Source organism: Osmerus mordax, chromosome 1 (assembly GCF_038355195.1).
Source record: "Osmerus mordax isolate fOsmMor3 chromosome 1, fOsmMor3.pri, whole genome shotgun sequence".
Taxonomy (NCBI): Eukaryota; Metazoa; Chordata; class Actinopteri; order Osmeriformes; family Osmeridae; genus Osmerus; species Osmerus mordax.
In genome coordinates this window covers 4,097,121-4,118,524 of record NC_090050.1, presented here as the reverse complement: position 1 = coordinate 4,118,524, position 21,404 = coordinate 4,097,121, and the positions used below count along the sequence as shown (strand labels likewise).

General features: G+C 40.0%; 1 protein-coding gene across 1 annotated transcript in view; it reads right to left on the bottom strand.

The window, feature by feature from the left end:
* The window catches only part of LOC136948744 (copine-9-like), a 248,155-nt gene that overhangs the window by 109,345 nt on the left and 117,406 nt on the right, over positions 1-21,404 (bottom strand). The window contains exon 8 of the mRNA XM_067242751.1: positions 6,708-6,771. Coding sequence (XP_067098852.1) covers positions 6,708-6,771 — 64 coding nt within the window. The remainder of the gene's footprint in view (positions 1-6,707; positions 6,772-21,404) is intronic.

Below are 21,404 nucleotides of genomic sequence, written 5' to 3'. Positions count from 1 at the left end.
CGCCTACACAACTTCTGTTGTAGGCGCATTTGTTTTGTATGTCTGCGCCAAACACTTCAGCCACGACTGTTTCCTCAACTTGAGCTAATACAAAACTGGCCTTGCTGAAATTAAATTCTGGATCAGTACTAACTCTCCTTCGTCCAGCTACTAACCTCGGACAAGTAAGTTAACTAACGCTATATCATTTTGTAGCTTTACTGTATATGGTTACCTAGCTTGCTACCCTTAGAATGTGGCTGTAACATTAGCTCTGCAGCTAACAGCTGAGTTACTGTCGCTAATGTAAAGGTAGATAGCATTAAGTATGTGTGTGAATACACATGCTGTAACGTGAGTGTTGTACACTTCTTTGTTATTTGGATAACCGTTCTGCTGTTGGTGTTATGGCGCGCGCGATATCCGCCTTTCCCCTCATTGAAATGACTGAGTGTGTACCTCTGCAAACCAGGGTTATCAGATGAGACTGGGAAAATTCGAGGCATCTTCAGCAACGGGGCTACAGACATTGCGATACATCCATTGTAAACATTAGCGCATGGTGCTGCCCCTCCGCTCCTCATTAGCATTTAAAGCTACAGACACCAAAACAGCGCGTTCTGAGGAAAGCTCCTTGTGGGACTGCTAGTAGTGGCTGTAATTCTGCACCAAGGCTGAATTTCGGGAAAGAGACTTACAGTATTAGGGAACCACTAAGGCCTATATAAAAGCATCCAAAAACAGCATGTCATGTCTCCTTTAACGTTCCGTCGCTTGACAGTTAAACAAATGCGTCCTCCTGGTCGGATGTGAGATGGTTTGCCGTACTTACAGTGAATGGAAAATCAAAAGGCTGATGGCTTTTTTATTTGCATACATTAATTGAACTACTATTTTTAACTTGTTAACATTTTGGCTAAAATGTGCTATTTCTAATTGTTTTAAAATGTTCCTTGATTTCTGGAAATCATCTCACGACCTCCCCTCGCTGTCTCACGACTCCCACTTTGGGAACCACTGCTCCCTAGAACATTTCTCAAATGTTAAAGTTAAACGCATCAATGTAGTGCACATTGAGAGCAACATTATGTCACGGCCACAGCCGTGCCCCCCCCCCCCCCCCCCCCCCCGGTTTCAGTTTTTTGTCCTGCCCTAGTGTTTCCCTGTCATTGTCTTCACCTGTCTCGTTAGCGTCATTGTGTCCACCTGTGTCGTTTGGTTCTGTGTATTTAGGTTTCTGTTTTGTGTCCAGTCTTTGTCTTGTCCTTACCATACCTGTCCATGTGAGTACCCTATCTGTTCCCGTTTTTGAGAAATAAAACCCTTGTTTCGAGCATGCCTCGCATCTCTCGTGCGTTTGGGTCCTACCCCACCTCACACCCTGACACATTAAAAGGCTAGATCAATGTATAAAACTTCTCCCCACTCTGCCCCTGATTGGCTGTGAGGTTTAGGCATTAGGAGTGACGATTGGTTCCAGAGCCAGTTGTAAAGTAGCAAAGCATGGGTAAAATGCAAGCCCCCACCCCTCGCCCCTCGGCTTGAAGCAACGGCCCCGGTGGATGTAGGTGGTATTGCATTTCTTGTTAGACTTCCGGCCGTTTTTATTCTATTTAACTCCAGTCAACATTTACAAAACTATCTCCCCCAATAATTTTTGTTCGATTCTCGAACCTGGCTTATACTACTAGCTTTTTCATAGAATAATTTTTCCTGATTTTTGTTAAATTTGAAACCAATCCGAAATGGGTAAACTAGCACCCCATTTATTTGCTTACTTCAATAAAAGTTGCTTGCAAATGTGCTCGCGGATACTAACAGGGCACGAGCACATTGGCCGATAGCCGATTTACCTGGAGCTGAATGAGCCATATTGAATGAGCACAGGGAGAAATGGCTTGAGTTGCCTGCCCTGTTGTAGCAAGTTAAGCAAATGGTTGTCACACATACATGAAATGTTGTTAATATAGTTTATTCCCGTTATTTTAAAACGTTTATGACATGATGGCAAATATTATATTATGTTAAGCGTGAGCATAGATTGTTGACGTCTATCTCGAGCAAAGACGAAGATTAATACTTTAACTGATAACCACAATAAGAAATGATATAAATATGATTAGTCTTGCCTTCAGAAGCTTTTGTTAAACACATCCATTATTCTTTTAATCGTGTCATCAAGCCAGACTGCTTTTGTGGAACAATGAAGGTCCTCAGTGACTGTTTCACCCCCACTTATATCTGATGGAAACGTCTTGTATATAGGCCTAGTTCTGTTAATATGCCCCTTTTTAAAGGCAAATGTTAAATAAAGTATGTTTTAGACACACTTCTCAAGCTTTTAGTTATTACATTATTTCCAAGTCTTATTAGATCACGTTATATCCATTAATAGGCGTTTGGTTTTGTAGGTTGAACATATAAAACACAGGCCACATTTCTACACTGATATGTAAATTGAAGGCAGTGTGAATTTCGTGGCATTTTGTTTGAATATACAGTTGACAGTAAGCTATGGTAAGTCTGCATTATGGAAGATTTCTGTTACCAAAATAACTATTAAGCTTTCTTTGCCTGGCGAGAACAACGACGGAGCTAGGTGTTCATGTTAACAGTTTATTTAATCCGATACAATGCGTTGGAAATCATACTCAAATCACAAGAAAAAAAAGCAACATATTTGATGAGTTCCTATAGCCTATTTCTAAAAACCAAGTGAAAGGAATACTATACAGTGACAGCATACATTTCCATAAAGTTTGCATCATGTCTCTGATTCTTATCGGATTTGTACCCCATTCTGCCACTGCAATGCCTTAGCTCACACGCTCGCAACCATATAAATCTATGCTCGCGACTGGTTGTCGCAAAGTATGACGTGTACAGCTAGTTGCAAGCGTGCATGAGGTCTCGGAGCTAGGGAAAAAAAGAGCTACTGTTTAAAGCTAGACCGGAAGAGTTGGAAGTGGAATGATGGCGCGGTCCAGTTTCGCCCTCTCGCTTGCCTCACTGCGCACTTTTCATAGAAATGAATGGGGACGCCATCTTGGAAGACAAAAGTTGCTTCCTCTAGTAATATTAACTCTATGGTAAAATGCTGTGTTGGCCAAGGCCACGACCCCCAATGTTTACAGTAAACAGGGCAATGTTTATTTTAATTTCAGAACATGCACTGCATGGGTGAGAACTGTAAAAAAATAAATACACACTGCAACAATCGTTTTTAGAAGCAGCAATTATCCAAACGAAACGAGGCTAACAGCTAGCCTACTCAACCAGAACAAGCGCAATTGTCACTTAAAAGTGCCTCCCCCTCTGTCTTACCCTGAAAATTCACCTAAAATCGAAAACCCAGTCAATCACCCCTTTAAGATGGACATTCCACATTATTAAGCAGGCCACAGGTTTCAAGCAATATGGGAAAGAAAAAGGATCTCTCTGCTGCCGAAAAGTGTAAAATAGTGCAATGCCTTGGACAAGGTATGAAAACATTAGATATTTCACAAAAACGTAAGCGTGATCATCGTACTGAAGATTTAGATTTGTGGCTGATTCAGAGCACAGACAGGTTTGTGCAGATAAAGCCATAAGGAGGAAGGTTTCTGCTAGATTATTAAGATGAATTTGGATTAAGAGAGCAGCGGCTAAAATGCCATTACAAAGCAGCAAACAGGTATTTGAAGCTGCTGGTGCCTCTGGAGTATGGGCATAAAAAGGAGAGAAACTCATGATGTGGCCACCATCCTCCCCTGACCTCAACCCTATTGAGAACCTTTGGAGCATCCTCAAGCAAAAGATCTATGAGGGCTTGAGGCAGTTTGCATCAAAACAGCAGCTCTGTGTGGCTATTCTGACTGCAAAGAAATTCAAGCAGAAACTCTCCAAAAACTCACAAGTTCAATGGATGCAAGAATTGTGAAGGTGATATCAAAGAAGGGGTCCTATGTTAACATGTAACTTGCCCTATTAAAATGTTTTTGATTGAAATAGCTTTTGATTTCAGTAAATATGACCTCCTAATACTGCAAATTCAACAAATGACACTTTTCAGTTCTTTACAACCTAAACTATTTGAAACTCTGTTGTGCATAATAATTTGGAACAGTGCATTTTGAGTTATTTTTGAAAAAAATACTGTTATCATTTGGAGGTTTGTTCAATAAAATTATATTTAGGAAAATCAGAGAAAGATATAATTTGCATAATAATTTGGAATGCGGTTTACAATGCCCTGTTCTCAAGATATTTGTGGTGGCTCCAAGTTTGTGTATTTATCAACCTATTCATTTTTAAAGGACAACATCACACATGACATTGCACTTCTTTCGGTCCTGAGCTAAACACCTGCTGACTTGTACGTTTATACAATAACCGGTTCTTGAGGTAAACAAGCCACAAACAAACACAATCACATAGAGATTCCTGGAATTATAGTTACAGTTACAGGATAATGTAATGCCTGTGATGCAGCTGGTAATTAACCCATGTGCTGCCTTCGGGTCACAATGACCCGAAGGTTCACAAAGACCCATCGTTGTGCTGCGACAACTTTACCCAATACAAAAACAAATAAAAAGCATTTTCTTTTAACCTTTGCGCTGTGGGTGGTGTGAGACAGCCCGACGGTTAAAATAAACTTTATTTTTGTATGAGGTAAAGTTGTCGCAACAAGTGGGGAGGTCACAATGACTGAAGGGTCACAATGACCCGAAGATAACACAAGTGTTAAGATGTTGTTTAGTTGATTTGGTGTTAATTTAATTGGAGTATGAGCTCTTTAGCATGAAAGAGGCAATTTTGCTGTAGAGTTTTTGCATAATAGTGTAGTTCCCATGACGCAACTGAACATTGTTTGTACTCGCTGTGATATATTGTTTTTTATTATTGTTGCTTGTCTTTTCTTTTTTCTTTTTTTACAGGTACACTTGCACTTATAGCAGTTCATGTTGTTTAATTGTAACTTGTTTAACTACATGCTCTTATGGTTCTTCCCTTTGGCACTTACTTTGGTTGTTCACAATGTGTGTTTCATGTTTTGGCTACTCGCAATGTTTTGTGGCTATCTCGTTGTTTGATCAGTGACCTATGCACTTTGTAAAGCTCTCTCTTGGAAGTCGCTTTGGATAAAAGCGTCTGCTAAATTAATAAATGTAAATGTAATGATCAATTTGTTTGTTGACCAGGAGCACCGCCTATTGGTCAGACAATATCCTTTGAGACTGGAAAGAACATGGCGTGTAATTTGATAGTCCTTAAAGTTTTTTGCAAACGTGAACAGGACATCCAAACAACAAATCCCTTTGCTCTGTCTTCCCCTCTTTATCTCTCCCTGCAGCGCTACATGGCATTGCACATCTTTGGGTCCTGACAAGACACCTGCCAACTTGCAACTTCATACAATGCCAGGTTTCATGAAATAATTGAGATACAAACAGACACACATCACAGAGATTCCTGTAATTGTAGTTAGATGTTGCCAGAACTGCATACATTCGACACTCAACCAAAAGCTGTAGAATGGTTCACGGTAAAAGTAAACTAATAATAAAAACCAAAGGCTTTGATATTGTCGATCGTATGCAGGTAGAACTGAAGGGAAAATTATGCAGTTTTTGCAATGCCTATAAAGCTATAAAACATATAAACTATATGTTCCTCTTGGCTAGAAGACACGTGCTATACAGAATACATATTTAGAAAATATATTTTGGGCATTTTCCATGCTTAATTTGATCGTCTTCAAGTGAAGTGTGACAGGAAAGGCAGGGAGAGATAGAGAAGGGAAGACATACAGCAAAGGGATTGTGAGTTAACAGTGAGTTAAATCTCTTACTGATTTATTTAGAGTCATTTTTATGAGAGACAGAGAGACGAAGAAAGAAAGTGAGAAAGAGGTAGACAGTTACAAAACAAAATGTAAGAGAAGGAGAAAGAGGATGCCATAAAGTGAGAGAAAGAGGTAGAGTGTATAGAGAGTATTCAAGTTTGGTGTATGTTCTATAATCCCACCAATCCATCTTCAGAATCTCTTAACTCATTTATTGTCATCCTTCCATTGGGACACTCCTCATTATTTAAATTAGACCCAGAAATTCAGAAACAGAAAGATTCTAGAGGGAGTGACGTGTGTGTGCATGTGTACAGTATGTGTGTGTGTGTGTGTGTGTGTGCGTGCAAGTGTGTGTATGGCACAGCTCATTTTCCTTTAATTGGACTCTAATTATTTACTTGACAAGCAGGAAAAGAGGAATAAAGAAAGAGGAGATAGATTAATAGCATCGCAGTGGAAAACTGTCAATGTCTAATGCCACCCTCATTACTCAAGCCAACATCTATCTATTAATATATATCAAAGAACACTAACTTTTTGGTAACTTCTGACTTTCAGTTACAATGTCCAGTAAATGAAAATATTTGTAAAAATCTACATCAGAAAAACAGCACTGAAGTGACGAAACAAATGTAATTTAGCATGGGCACGGTGATAAAAGAGGAATGAAAAGCAGAGAAAAGAAGGGAGAGGTGTAACCTAAACGGTAACATTTGGTAAAGGTGAAAAGTGTGACTATCTGGTAGCCAGTTTCAAGTCTTTGATTCTTTGACCTCTGTCGTCAGTAAGGAAGGGAGAGACAGACGGGAAGGAAATAGCGATGGTGTGTATGAAAGTGTGTTTGTGTGTTTTTCCCTGTGAAGAAAACCAAATTGTAGGTCCTCTGAATAATACTGACCCTGCAGTTGCTGAGTTCTTCGGCCGTCAAGATAATGGTGCCACATTTCTTCCCTGGAATCCCACTGGAGGGAAGGAGAGAGAGGGAGACAGGGACAGAAAGAGAGAGAGATAAAAATATATTTCTGGGGGGTGGTCACTGGTAAAAGTACATTTGCCTAAAAAAATGTGTGCTTATTTAGAGAGAGAAACAAGATACAGAATCCTTGATTAATCAATCACTTAGCCTGGGGAAAAATGGATACTTCTTGAGAGAGAGAGTGAGAGAGAGCAAGAAAGAGAGACCTGGTACTTACACAATTCACATACCAAATACACAAATATATTGTGACACAGTATTACTAGAAATGGTTGGCAGCACAGTCTACCTGTCACACAGATAAGACGCAGTTAAAAACTATTTACAACTTACACACACACTTTGTCTGGGCCTTTGTCATCGGCGGTCTGGCCTAGTTTAAGGAACCTTGGGGTGATAAATCCCTATCTTTTGAAAGTCATATCAAATCGCTTACCAAATCTTGTTTTTTCCATTTACGCAACATTAGTAAATTGAGGGCTGTAGTCTCTCTCAGTCAGAACTGGAGATGCTTATTCATGCCTTCATTTCCTCTCGTATTGACTATTGCAACTCTCCCTTCTCCTCACTCAACAAATCTGTTCTTCACCGTCTGCAATCCATTCAAAATGCTGCTGCTAGGCTACTTACAAGGTCAAACAGGCGAACTCATATCACTCCTCTACTCTGCTCCCTTTACTGGCTTCCTGTTATTTACAGGATCCAATTCAAAATTCACACCATAACCTGTAGGGCTTTACATGGTCAGGCTCCTGCTTATCTTGCCAATATAATTCACCTACACACCCCCTTCCGGTCTCTTAGATCTATTAACCAAAATCTGCTATCCACGCCACGCACTCGTCTGATGACATGTGGGGATAGCGCTTTTGCCGCTATGGCACCCAGACTCTGGAATGCTTTACCAACCAGCATTAGGTTTGCTGAGAATGTTGAGAGTTTTAAGGGACAAGTGAAGACTCACTTGTTCAGGTTAGCTTTTGAGTAATCTCTGTCTTTGGTCTATTGATAATTTGTATCTGTTTTTATTTATTTTATTTTTTATTATTAAACTTTTATGTTATATTTACATTGTGATGTCATATGATGTACATTGTAAAGCACTTTGTGACCCTGTCTGTGAAAAGCGCTGTATAAATACATTTTACTTACACACACCCTACCCCCCAAATATGTTTTCAACATCAGAATATTTCCTTCCTTCGTTATTAAGGAGAATCACTAATGTTGATATGAGTTTCCGGGCAGCCCAGGCTCACTGTGATGAGTTTAAATGTCCAATTGAGACCTGGCCCTGACATTCATACAAATATTGGATGGAAGGAATGATGAAAGGAATCCAATTGGGCACCTTGTACAAGCAAGGAGCTAACTCTCACAGAGGGCCCAATTCAGACAACACCCCCTAGACGCTGCCACTAAAAAACACAGTTTTTATGGCTCAATTTGTTTGTGTGAAAAATGGTTTTGCATCACAGGATGTGCGGCCAAATTGCAGCACAGAGGGGTAAGTTGAGATTAGTAGGGGGAAGAGGAAATGAATAAGAGATGGATGTAATAAATAAAGCGTGAGAGGCATTATATGGTGCTGGTTGGAGTGTGTTTGTGTGTCCTTCCCACACACTTTCCAATGCCTGATGTGGTTCCCCTCTCCCACATACAGGTTACACAAGCTCAGACAGGCAAACAGGCAGGCACACACACACAGTTATAAGTTACATAAGCAAACTGTACAGGAAAGTGTGATTACACTATGTGCACTTATAAAGAGTGTACTCATACATATAGTATACATGTTAAACACAGATCCATAGTTTCTGTACTACACTGCCCTACAAAGGCAAAATACCATAACTCACCAGAGTGTAGAACAGAGAAAAATGAGAAAGTTTTTTTAGTTGTTCAGCCAAATTTATTATAGGTAAGACACTGGGAATCTGGCAATTAATGTTTTAGTATTGAAATTTATCTACATAAAAAAATATTGAGCTCAAACTTGACTTTTTACCCCTATTTTGAAGTTACTGTACTCTTCCTTTGCATTGTCATTGGCAGCAAAAGCTATGATGAGCCTTTTGCACTTTGCAACAACTTATCTTTGCGAAAGTGGATTTTCCTCACTCACCTACCTGAAAAACAAATACAGGTCAATGCTGCAGCCTGAGGCTGATATGACCCTCTGCCTGACAACCTCCATCCGTCCAAGGTTAGATAAGTTGTGTGGAACACATCAGGGTCAGACATATCACAAATCCGGGAGTATGTGTCCCATCCACAGATGGCTTGAAGATTCACTGTCCCTTCTATATGTATGTTTAAAATAAAAACATAAATCTGTTAATTATTTTAATAAGTTGTTATTAATTGTTAGCTCAGTGTTGTATGCCAGATGTATGTTTCTAAATGGCAGTGGCACGGCCACCCTGTACCTTGCACATGTTAAAAATAAAAATTTTAATGAATATAATCAGAATCAGAAGGTTGCCAGTTCGATTCCCGGCCGTACACAAATGATGTTGTGTCCTTGGGCAAGACACTTCACATTACTTGCCTCGGGGAGAATGTCCCTGTACTTACTGTAAGTCGCTCTGGATAAAACTAAATCTTATGCAATTTATATAGTAGGGGGTACCTGCTCCATCTCGCCATCAGTTTGGGGGACCTTGGCCTGAAAAACGTTGAAGACCCCTGATGTAAGGACAAGGAAGGAGGTAATTCAAAGTATTATACAACACTAAGGGGTCATCCCAGGGTCCCACCTACCTGGTACTTGTGATGAAGTGGCAACCAGGTGGAGGTTCCCCAACATGCAGATGTATAAATACATAAATCCATCTACACTGCAGTTTCAGCACAATGACTCACCACTCTTTACACAGGGATGAATAGTGTGAACCTATGTGAGTCTTCCTTCGTGTGGGTTTGTTTGGCTGGGATTGTATAATAGACACGTGTGGGAGTGCAGTTGTGTATTTTATGAATCTGTGTGAATTTGTTAGTGTATAAAGACAGTGAAGGTCATGGTCTGGGCATATGTTTTCTGCCATGCAAAGGCAAAAGACTAACTTCAATTTGGTCGAAAATGAGTTTGTCATTTTTGTTTGCTTTATCATGTGGCCAAATATCTTGAACTCATTTTGTTGTTTTTTGGAGAAAATAGGAGGTTGTCTTTACTGTAACTCTCAAAAGCCCAAGAGAAGCCAAGTCCCGTAACATCAGTTACTGTTCTTTGCCTTTGTTCTGCTGCACTCTACTTTAAAATGGGTTACGGTACTCTGCAGTGTTGCCTTTGTCGCTAGATTAAGGGACTTTTCACCTTACCTAGCGACAAAACGAATCTCATCTAGCGACTAGCAACGAATCTGGCAAATCTTTCTGCTACTTCCGTGTTGGATGGCCTTCCCTTTCTTGTAACTTGATAACAAATCCACTGCAAACAAAGTCCTCTGAGAAGCGCTCCCCCTAGAGGCCTGGAGCACTTCCGTTGTGTAATCTGGATGCAGCGTTTTTCTGTTTTCATTTGTTTTCGGGGTTTGCATGCTTTCCTTTTTACAGCGTGTTTATGTATTGTGTATTTGCAGCTCGTCCGTTACTGTTTACAACGTTAGCTTGGCTACTTGTTTGGCGTTGCCTTTTCAGCGTGAGATATACAATGTGTGGCGTGAGAGCGTGAGAAATGATTGAAATGCGTGTGTCACACGCCGAAACCGTGACAGTTGGCAGCTCTGGTATTGATTTTCGTAAAGTTCACATGTATCTACTTCTTGATCGGACTTGTACCACATTCTGACAGCTCACAAACTCACGACTGGTTGTCTCAAAGTATGACATGTACTGCTAGTTGCAAGCATGCACGAGTTTCGGAGCTAGGAACAAGCTTCTGCACAAGACCGGACCAGTAAGTCTGGAAAGATGGCGCGGTCCATTTCGCGCTCTCGCTTGCCTCACTGCGCCACTGAGCACTTTTCATAGAAATGAATGGGGACGCCATCTTGGAAGAAAAATATAGCTGTGTCTATTAATGTCTATGCTTGAGACACGAGCTGTTGGCTAATGCGTATGCTGGTTTATTATCATTAAACTTTAGCATCGCTAAAATGGAGAAACGACCACCAAAGCGCAAGGGAGGCGCAGGGAAGTTAAGGGAGAAAAAGATACAAAATCTACAGGTGAATGCCACAAAATGTGCGAATATTTGGGACATGTTTGGGGGGGCTTTAGCTGCTTCAACATCAGCATTACCTGTAGTGTAGAGGAAGGAGGAGAGGTGGCTGTCTCAGAGAGGCCGAAACATAGGCTACTGACATAGTCAGGGAAGAAGCCGAGGAGGAGGAGAGTGACCATGACAGGGCCATGGGAGCGAGTGAGGAAAGGGTGGAAGAAAGAGTAGTTGATAATGTGGTAAGGAGTAGGCAAATTAACAGGGACTCAGGAAGGGAGGGAGGCTGTATGTGTGTTTCTGTATTGTATTTAGCAGACACTTTTGTCCAAAGCCACAAAATGACAATAATTTAAATTAACAGTAAACAGTTTTAAAAGTTGCTGAGCCAATATTAAGCAAAATAGTAATAATCACAATACAATATCAATATGTATATATTTTTTTATACCATATACAAATCATAACTCTAAGAATTAATTAATTATTTAAGTGTAAGTTCAACACAAGTCTTGAGACCCTTCTTGAAGGATACAAAACTATCACATGAACGCAGAACACTAGGCAACTCATATTATAGAATGCAGGCATTTTTAAGGACTGTCTGCAGGGAATGTGTCTGACCAGTCAAGGTGGGTGTGGGCCGCCTGGGAAAAAAATGCCAGGGCCGATTTTTTGTCCCAGTCCAGCCCTGCGTTTAGCCCCCACTACATCCCTGCCTACAAGTGCGCAAGAATTGCGCGTGTTACGGGAGGCGAGAGCACAGCAGAATCTCCCAGCTCATCCACTGATGGAAACATGGAAAATATTCCCTCCCCGACGCGCTCCCTCCATCTTCTGATTTTTTGGAGAAAGCCTTCCATTCTGTCATACAGTTGATTGGCATGTGTATTGCGACCTTGCATGGAACTGTTAAGTTTGTTCAGCTCAGCGAAAATGTCAGCAATATATGAAAGTTTGGTGAACCAGAAATTGTCACTGAAAAGTGTAGCCAGCTCTGTGCGCTTTTGGAGAAGTAAAAACAGATTCTGATTAAGCAGCATCACTGCTTTGCGTAATTCCAACACACGTGACAACACTGTTCCACGTGAAAGCCATCGAACCTCAGAATGGTACAGTCCCCCAATGTGTTCTTCTCCCTCAGCAGCACAGAGATTAGAGAAGAGAGGCGTTTGCAAAGCACTCTTCTTGACTATATTGACAACTTTCACGACCGAGTCCATGACATCTGACAATTCTGTGCTCATGTCTTTGGCAACAAGTGCCTCCCTGTGGAGAATGCAGTGCGTGGACCTGAAAAGCTCAAGAAGAAAAGATGTCTGGAGGAAGGTGCATCAAAATATTAAAAAATCTCTGATTTATTTGGGAAACCACCGACTGGTGACAGTGATACGACGGTAAGTTGTGGCGTTGACTTGGCCAAGAGCCAGTATCATTTTATTCCATGTGTCCATCCAGGCAAATTGGTGGATCCAAATGTTATTGAAACATATAATAACATAAAACATATATTATGTAATTTCTTTGTAATCATCCAAAATAATGTTAATTGTATGGGTATTTTTCCAAGTAGGCCACTGACTGGTCGATACGTGCGATGCATTGAGTGGGATGCGTGCCGTGGGCCGGTCTGACAGTAACTACCGGGCCACTTTTTCCCCCCAGTCCGCCCCTGGAGGCAAGTAACCCCCCCTGACCCCCCATTAACGACTTTATTGTTTAAACGTCATCCGTTGGATCGTGTCAGTCAGCTGTTATTGTAAAGAAGATACCTTTGTAAAAAATAAAAATAAACTAATAACAAATACCAAGTGTATGGACATAGTTAAGAGCGAAAATTTATCGTTTTGCAACTTGACCAAAAAACTCCCTCCAAGGTCAACAGACATTGATGAGAAAATCAGCCAAAGTTGGTGAGCTAGCTTTGAAATGCTCTTATCAAGTTGCTCTTCGGATTGCCCAGAAGAAACAGCCATACACATACCGTCGTATCACTGTCACCAGTCGGTGGTTTCCCAAAAAAATCAGAGATTTTTAAATATTTTGATGCACCTTCCTTTCTTTTTCTCCCTGAGCTTTTCAGGTCCACCTTTACGTTTTGGTGCCGATGACATGCTCTCACTTTCAAAAACAACTTTGTCTGCTAGCGAGTGACGCAAATGTTGAGTAGGCAAGGCAAGGCAGCTTTATATATTATACGTTATACGTGTTCAAGCTGTGTAATATGGAAAATAGTTGGAGGTGCCGGCAATGTCAGAGGGAGGGCCGGTTGGTGATGGAAGTGGGCCGGTATTTTTGACCACCCCAACCCCGTCGGCCCACCGGGGATTCCCCCGGTATCCCCGATGCCCCGTCCGCCCCTGCTTGCCTCGGGGAGAATGTCCCTGTACTTACTGTAAGTCGCTCTGGATAAGAGCATCTGCTAAATGACTAAATGTAAATGTAATGACGGAGGAGTCTGGCGTATGGGGTTGTGTTGATAACGGAGACGTTATAGTGAGATTAACAGGTCAACAAACCAATCACGCCGCTAGCAAGTTGTTACCCTTGTGGGTAGTAGTATGCTAACATTAGATAGGTGGCTCAGACACCTCGCAAATCCTCTTAGACTTATTTTTCAGTTATAATAATGTTGTTTTTATATTGTACAGTGTCTATTTCAAGGTAACTTTTTAAAAATCTAAGCAAAAAAAAGTCAAACAAACAACTTTTAGGTACAAATACGAGCATCTACGGAGTTTGGTCCGCCATCCTTTATTTTTGAGCTTTGCGCTCTTTGGACGTGAGCATAAATGTGATCTGATTGGCTAGTGCCTGTGCTGTCGTATTTGCATGAAAGGTGCTGTGAGTGAACCGGTGCCCAGCTTGAGAGAGCTCTGAAGACTGACGTCTTCTGCCTCAACTTATCCGTTCGCTACAATATGTTGGATTCATGTTAACGTGTACTTAAAGACAATAAATACAATTCTGGTTCTGAAGACATTGAAGTTAGTGGAAAAAAATTGTTGATTTTTTTTTAACAATTAAAGAAATATAAAAATAATTCCTATCAACCAAATATTTTGCGACCCCCCTTCTGCGGATCCCCTAGGGGATCATAGATTATAGTAATGGTTGGTCCCATTACTACGAATATCATTCTGAGACAATGCAGAAAGTCCTTTTCAATGCAGCCAATGCAGCCCAGTTCGATGGTTCGATAGAAAGTTTACTTTCTTTTCTTTGAGCAACCTGTCACACTTCAAAAAGAACAGCCTGGTTTAAAAAATGTGATTGAATTAATGTAAAAGAACAGGGACACTGTCTATACTATACAAAATAGGGGAGAATATTTTAAGATCATTGCTTCGCGCACCTTAGGTTTCCAGGCAGCTAACTCCACATCAGAGAGTTTTCCGAGTTAACTTGGCATATCAGTCTCAACTAGCAGGATTTCGGGAGGCTCTAATGGAGTAACAGGCAATCATCCACAAGGAGATCCATTCATTGTGTTGTTCCACCACTGTTTAGGTGGAGTTCGTCAACTGCTATGACTCATAAAACTGCATGCAAGTAATAGATTACTTTAATATTGAATACAATGGAGGGATAACACTTCTTTTGTAAACTGAGCAACTACTTGTATCAGTGACAGTGGTATAGTATCTTCACTAAGGTTGGGTATCGTTTTTGTTTTTTACAATACCGGTGCCAAATCCATACTTTTAAAACAGTTCCAGTACCCAAACAGTGCCTGTACCGATACTTCAAAAAAAGAAAGAAAAAAAGATAATATTTCAGCTCAAGCATTTAAGTGGCACCAAAATGAGGCACCAAAATCTGCGTTTTCATTCGGCCCAGTACATACCTGTCATATAGGTACCTGTACCATATATTAGCACCGGGTTTGAGAACTACTATCAGAGACGTTTCAATAAAACGTTAGATAGGCATTTCAGGCCGCCAATGGTAAGAAATGATTCTTTAACCTTTAGATGTGTGAGTTCTAAATATTTTCGACGCTTCCACCAGAGTTTGTTTTCCAAAACGGAAGCTAGCTATCTTTAGTTAGCTTCCGTTACCTAGCAACCTAGCATAATACTCGTAGCAATGCTACTACCTGCTAGTGTTACTTGTTAGCCTCTAATTGTAAATTTTGAAGCCATACTATAGCGTTTGTCATAGTTTTTGCCTATCGGAAAATAGTCGGTTGGAATTTTCAGAATCGCATATGTGCGCCGTTACTCTGTGAGACCCGCATTCGAACAAAAACAGTCACGGACAGCCACTGCTTTTTGGAATGCCAATAAAGACCTCTTTCCTGCTCTCGCACAAGCAGCACGAGTCTTCCTCTCCGCACCTTACAAGTGTAGATAGCAAGTGACTTTTCAGCACAGCAGGACATATTTTAGATGAGAAGAGGAACAGGTTGACTGTTAAAAATGCTGATATGCTTATATTTATCAAGGCAAATCTTCCAGTGATGCTGCTTAATCAGAAGTAAGGTTTGAATACTCGAGTATGCCCCCTCTCCGAGTGAGTGTGTGCGTGCGTGAAGTGAGAGAGTGAGTAAAGGATGTGAGAGTGAGTGAGTGAGACACTATACAGATAGATATACATGTTTTGTTTTTTTTGTTTAATTGCTGACTTGAAACATATTGGATATTTGGCTATAGCCTGTTTATGTTGCAGTTAAGTTTGTATTATTTTTCCACAGGAAAGCTACTGTATAAGCTCCAAGTTCTCTTGAGAGCCTCTAGAGAGTGGAATGTTGCACATGTGATTCTATTGTTGTGATTTTTATTTAAAGATTTATATTTTTATTATTATTTTAATATTTACTATTATTTACACATTTTATAGTAAGCGAGAGAGCTTCTACACTGGAATGTTGCACGTTCCCTGCAATAGAACTGATGGTTGTCAATTCATGATACTCTCTCGTCTCGTAATTTAAATACTTAAAATACAATACCAATGTTGTTAAGAATAATTAATTTCATAAATAATGCTACACAATAAATAGAATGCTTCCATCGACTCGGTGATCGGTATTATCGGATTTCAGTGATCGGCACCAAAAAACCTGATCGGAGCATCTCTAGGGTCTCAGGTGGCTGAGCGGTGAGGGAATTGGGCTAGTAATCCGAAGGTTGCCAGTTCGATTCCCGGTCATGCCAACTGATGTTGTGTCCTTGGGCAAGGCACTTCACCCTACTTGCCTCGGGGGGAATGTCCCTGTACTTACTGTAAGTCGCTCTGGATGAGAGCGTCTGCTAAATGACTAAATGTAAATGTAAATCTCTACCTGGTACGTCTCATTCCAAAATGGCAGGCAATAATATGGAGTCGTCGTCGTCCCCCCAAATCTCATGGACATCCTTCCAAGAAGAGTGGAGGCTGTTATAGCCATATAAGGGGGTCATGAAAAATATTTATTTATAAAATACAAAACCAGCTGCCACAATTATTAGCACCCCTATGAAGTATTTTTATCATTTAAATGATCAGTGTTTAGGAACTTTCAAGCAGTAATCTATGAGTTCCTCCTCCACAGGGGTATAAATATGAGGTGACACAGAAGTAATATTCATACATCAACAAGGGAAAGATAAGAGAACCCACACATCAAATGAGGGAAAAGTGTGTTTAGCTTAATAAGTCAATGAATGGTTGCTACTCACCTGAGAATGCACATGACTACCATTATGGCAATACTTAAAAAGTTCAAATCAACTGGAACTGTTACAAACTTACCTGGAAGAGGTCCGATGTTTATTCCGCCCCCCATTCACATGGGTTACTATGCATGGGTTCCCGCAACAGTGAAATTTGTTCCTTTTGAGTCCATGCTTCTACCTTTAGTATGGTGTACCTTGAGTTTATAGGCCTTGGCCTTGATTGTTTTAATGGAATACAAGCATAAGCTCATCAGCAAATTGATGTTTAATGGGTGTGTGTTTGAAAGGACCAATTACACAGCCATCTTATTCAGCATTGACATGGCAGGTACTGTCCATCGCCACTTTTGAGTAGAGGATACCATCAAAGGGTGTACGTTTAACGTCCAAAACCACTGGACCAATACATAACTGAGGAACTTTATGCTCGTTCTTGCTTTGGGAATGCTGATATTAAGTACATTGCAGACCTTGTCAGGCCAAAACGTCAACGCAGAACCCAAAGGAGTCACAGTCTGTCTGTGGAAGAACAGGTCCTCATTGCTCTGCGCTTCTATGCACTGGGACTTGCTATGCGCTTCTGGGACTTTCTACCAAGTTGTTGGTGACAATATCGGAGTGCACAAATCAACTGTTAGTGATGTGGTAAAAGCTGTTTCTACTGCATTGGCCAACCTGGTCAATCAATGTGTTTCATTTCCAAGAGATGCCCAGATTGGCCAGAACAAACGTACGTTTTTTCTTTTGGGAAACATGCCAAATACTATTGGGGTTATCGACTGCACTCATGTGCATACCAGCACCTCATGAGATGGAGTGGGAGTACGTCAACCGAAAAGGGAGGCACAGCATCAACATTCAACATTCATCAAAATGTGTTTTAAAATAAGATACCAAATACCTTGACTTTAAGTGTATCAATATAAACTACAAAATACAGCAACCACGCAATGTATCAAAATAAAATACTGCATTTTTGTATTTTAAAATACTTTTACAAGGGAGCATGAAATCAAACAAACCTTCCATCTATCGGCCTATTTGATCTATCCCTTCAGCAGTACACTGACTCAGTTGATTAAGTAGACAATGTTTGATAGCAACAGCCTAAATCTGACATATGCAACCGTTAACAGATCAATTATTCACATGTAGGGCTGTTTTGGCAGCCCCTTTGTCATTAGTCACCCAGACACTCGTCTGGGACAGTCGTTGATTTGCATGAATGCTAAAATGACAATCACACCTTAATGACCAGCTCTGGAAATGTGGTCTCAACAGTTGAAGAGGAAGGTGGACCGAGGAAGACTCTGAAATTATCATTAAAAGTTGTGTTCTTGTAAATATAGTTCTAAACAGCTTTTAATGTCATGTTTGATATGATTTTGTTTCTTATTTTATGTATTACATTCTAGTAATAATTCTAATACTGTAACATGTACATTTACAGGGTTTACAGACTTTGTGCTTGCAGCAGACCAACGTGTTAACCTATTCTCTTGTCTTGCAAGGGCACCACTTGGTCTACTGCAGCCTTGATTAATGATCCAATTTGAATTTGTATGCGTTAGACAACTTTTCAGTCATATGACCGGTGTCCCCATTTTAGTCAGGTTTGGGTGTATATAGGACGAAGTTTTTACCACTCACTTTGAGTTCTGTTTACGATACAGCTCAGGTGCGCTAGGCGCCTAGTCTTCATTGTGAATACCTTTGTTAACCATTGCTCTGAAGGTATGTTTTGTATTTGATGATATTTCATTATCATTGTATTGATTATCTTAATATTTAGATAATAAACTATTATTGTGCATTTTAAGTTACTTGTTCTCCTTGAAACGTATCTATCATGCTACGGCGGTGAAAACTTTGATCTAGTCTGGTTGATGCGGCTAATACTGATTATAAACATAGACTTTTGAAGTAGGTTTTAACCTAAGGCCTCTGAGTTACTTACAGTGGATCTCCACGCTCCGAAGGAATGTACCGGAGCCTCTGAGTGATTGGTTTTGATGAAGAAAGTGTTTGTCCGTCTCTTCATAAACGGAGTGACTAAGTTCAGTTGAGTTCTGGATTTTAATACGTATTTATCAATCTGCAGATTGGGAGAGAAAACCAGTCTTCTGACCATAAATGACAACACAACACCAAGCTTAGGTCTCAACCAGGTCTCTCTCAGCTCCGAAAGCCGGAGGACCATCTTTTATAGGGCACAGGAATGTAAACATAGATAGTGACAGTCAGGCAGTAATGAATTACAACAGTCTCAGAGGAAGAGATTCACAGCTCCCAACACATGACCACTCAGACTAGAGAGATCATAGTTGGCGCTCTCCTTGTAGTCATGACAAAGGACGTTTACCCAGTACTTTCTCCTGATCACGAACATCTATTAACCCTGACACATAGACACAATCTACTGTTATTAATAGCAAGCTTACATGATAAATGTACTAACTAGTATCCAATGACTAGTTCTATTGATTAGTGATTAATGTCAGCACACAGGAAATCCCAATTTCTTCCACAGTTTACATACTAGGTCGGTGATTAAATCCATATTATAGTAGAGATAACATGACTGATTAGTGAACGCGCATACTTTATGGTCGATGCCCTGATCAAGCAGACGGTTTTTTACTTACGCCAGAGTTTCATGTAATTAACTGTTTAGCGCTCAAGGTTACAGGTAACGCACTTGTGCACATTTCTAAAATTGGAGTCAGATATTAACGAGTCAATTATCTCCCTGAACATCTAACCAGAATTGAATTGGGTTTCCCAAGCCAGGGACAAACACCAAGCGTCTCCAGCCTTACGATCCTCTTACCTAAACACATATCCTTGTGATCACCCAGATGAAGGTTAGTTTTAAAGTTGCCAACAGTTTAATGTTTAACAGTTTGCTAATGACTCATAAGTGTACCCTAATTTAGTTCCTTGGTGTTTGGTAATGAAGGGCCTACTTTGCATCAGTGAAAAACAAGTAATTCATAAGACAATTGATGGCACCGTTATTCATAACAACTCGTTTCTAAGTAATTAATAATTTGACTGTTAATCATAAATATTATACTAAATTATGTGTTTAGGCAGTCATTCATGCAATGGTATGCAAAATCATGATCCTACTAAACATTTAAATTAGGGTACAATCATTTAGGAATCAATCATTTATTTACAATCATTGGATAGCTATTTGGAAGTCGAAAACAGACAGAGATTTGAGCACTGTTAACAATTATTCAACAATCAATATATTTTGATTTTAAATGTAGCCAGAAATGTAATTAGAAAGTAGCAACAGAACTTGTCAAGGAGTTTGTGTGGTTAAGACTATTTAACAGAGAACATATATTACATTTTGATCAACAGGACATAATTAATTGCTAATGTAGGAAATAAGCAATTATTGTACCAAAGCATCGGCAATTCCGGCAAAATAATGAAAAATTATGATTTTATGATGTGTCAAGATAGTGTGGAGATTGAACAAGTAATTTTGAGAATTTCAATTGTGATCTGAGAAATATAGGTACCAAAGCCACTGAGAAAAACTGTTTTCACAGGCTGCATCACAGGTACTGTGCCCTATCTATAATTCCAGACATCTGTATGTGTGTGCATCACCGACTTCATCACGGGAACTGTGCACAATCTATCTATAGTTACATAAATCTGTGTGTGTGTCTCACTGATATCTTAATCACAGACTGCATGACTGGCACTGTGCATTAGTTTTTACGATGTCGTCATTTAGACTTGTCACAAAGTATCTTACTGTATTTTTTAAATACAAAACACTAAATTATTTTGATACGAAATATGAAGCTATTTCCATCAAACCTATCAAATAAAAATTCCTAAATATTATTTTGTATTTTAAGTACATATTTTAAATACATGTATCATAAATACTGCCCATCCCTGCATACAGAGAAAAAAGGCTATATCATCAACAAAAAACTGTGAAGAAGAAACTTTACTGAATGTGAAATGGATATCTTAACCCTTGTGTTATCTTCGGGTCATTCTGACCCATCAGTCATTGTGACCCACCGTCGTATTGGACAACTTTACCGCATACAAAAACAAAGTGAAGCATTTTCTTTTAACATTGCAAAGAAGAAAAGAAGAACATTATTTTTATTTGCTTTTGTATTGGGTAAAATTGGGTAAACACAATGATGGTTGTTATGAACCTTTGGGTCATGTGACCCGAAGGCAGCACAAGGGTTAATTGGCAAAATAGGAGGCGCATCAGGTTTGGTGGCCTTGGGCTAGCAGTTATTTTAACGTTTATAAAAATAAAAATGTCAAAATCAAAAAATGAATTAATCAACCCAGGGTGCCTTTATCGTAACATGGGTGCAGTTGATAGCACTGATTAGCTACATTTGGGAAACCTGTTTCGCTGCAAATTGCGCTTTAACGTTGGCCTGGTCAACCACAGTGTAAGGGAATGATGTACATTGGGGACAGCCGGATCCCACACCTCGGGCATCACACGACTGAGGGTGGATTGGCTTATCCCAGACCAGTCTGCCAGCTCCCAGTTGCAGATAATTTTTACATTAAATTTGCTTGACGATTGTTGTGTTGCATTCCAACACAAGGCCCAGCTCACTCACTACAGAGAATCAAAAGAATGGCTCTCGGATAACACGATCCCTGAACTCCTGCTCGCCTTAATCTCCTGTTTTTCGCAATGAAATGAAACTAAACGCTTAACATACTGGAGTTTGTTGTAAGGAAAATAGGTAAAATGGTTTCGTTATTTAGAAGCGAATTTGCTTTTAC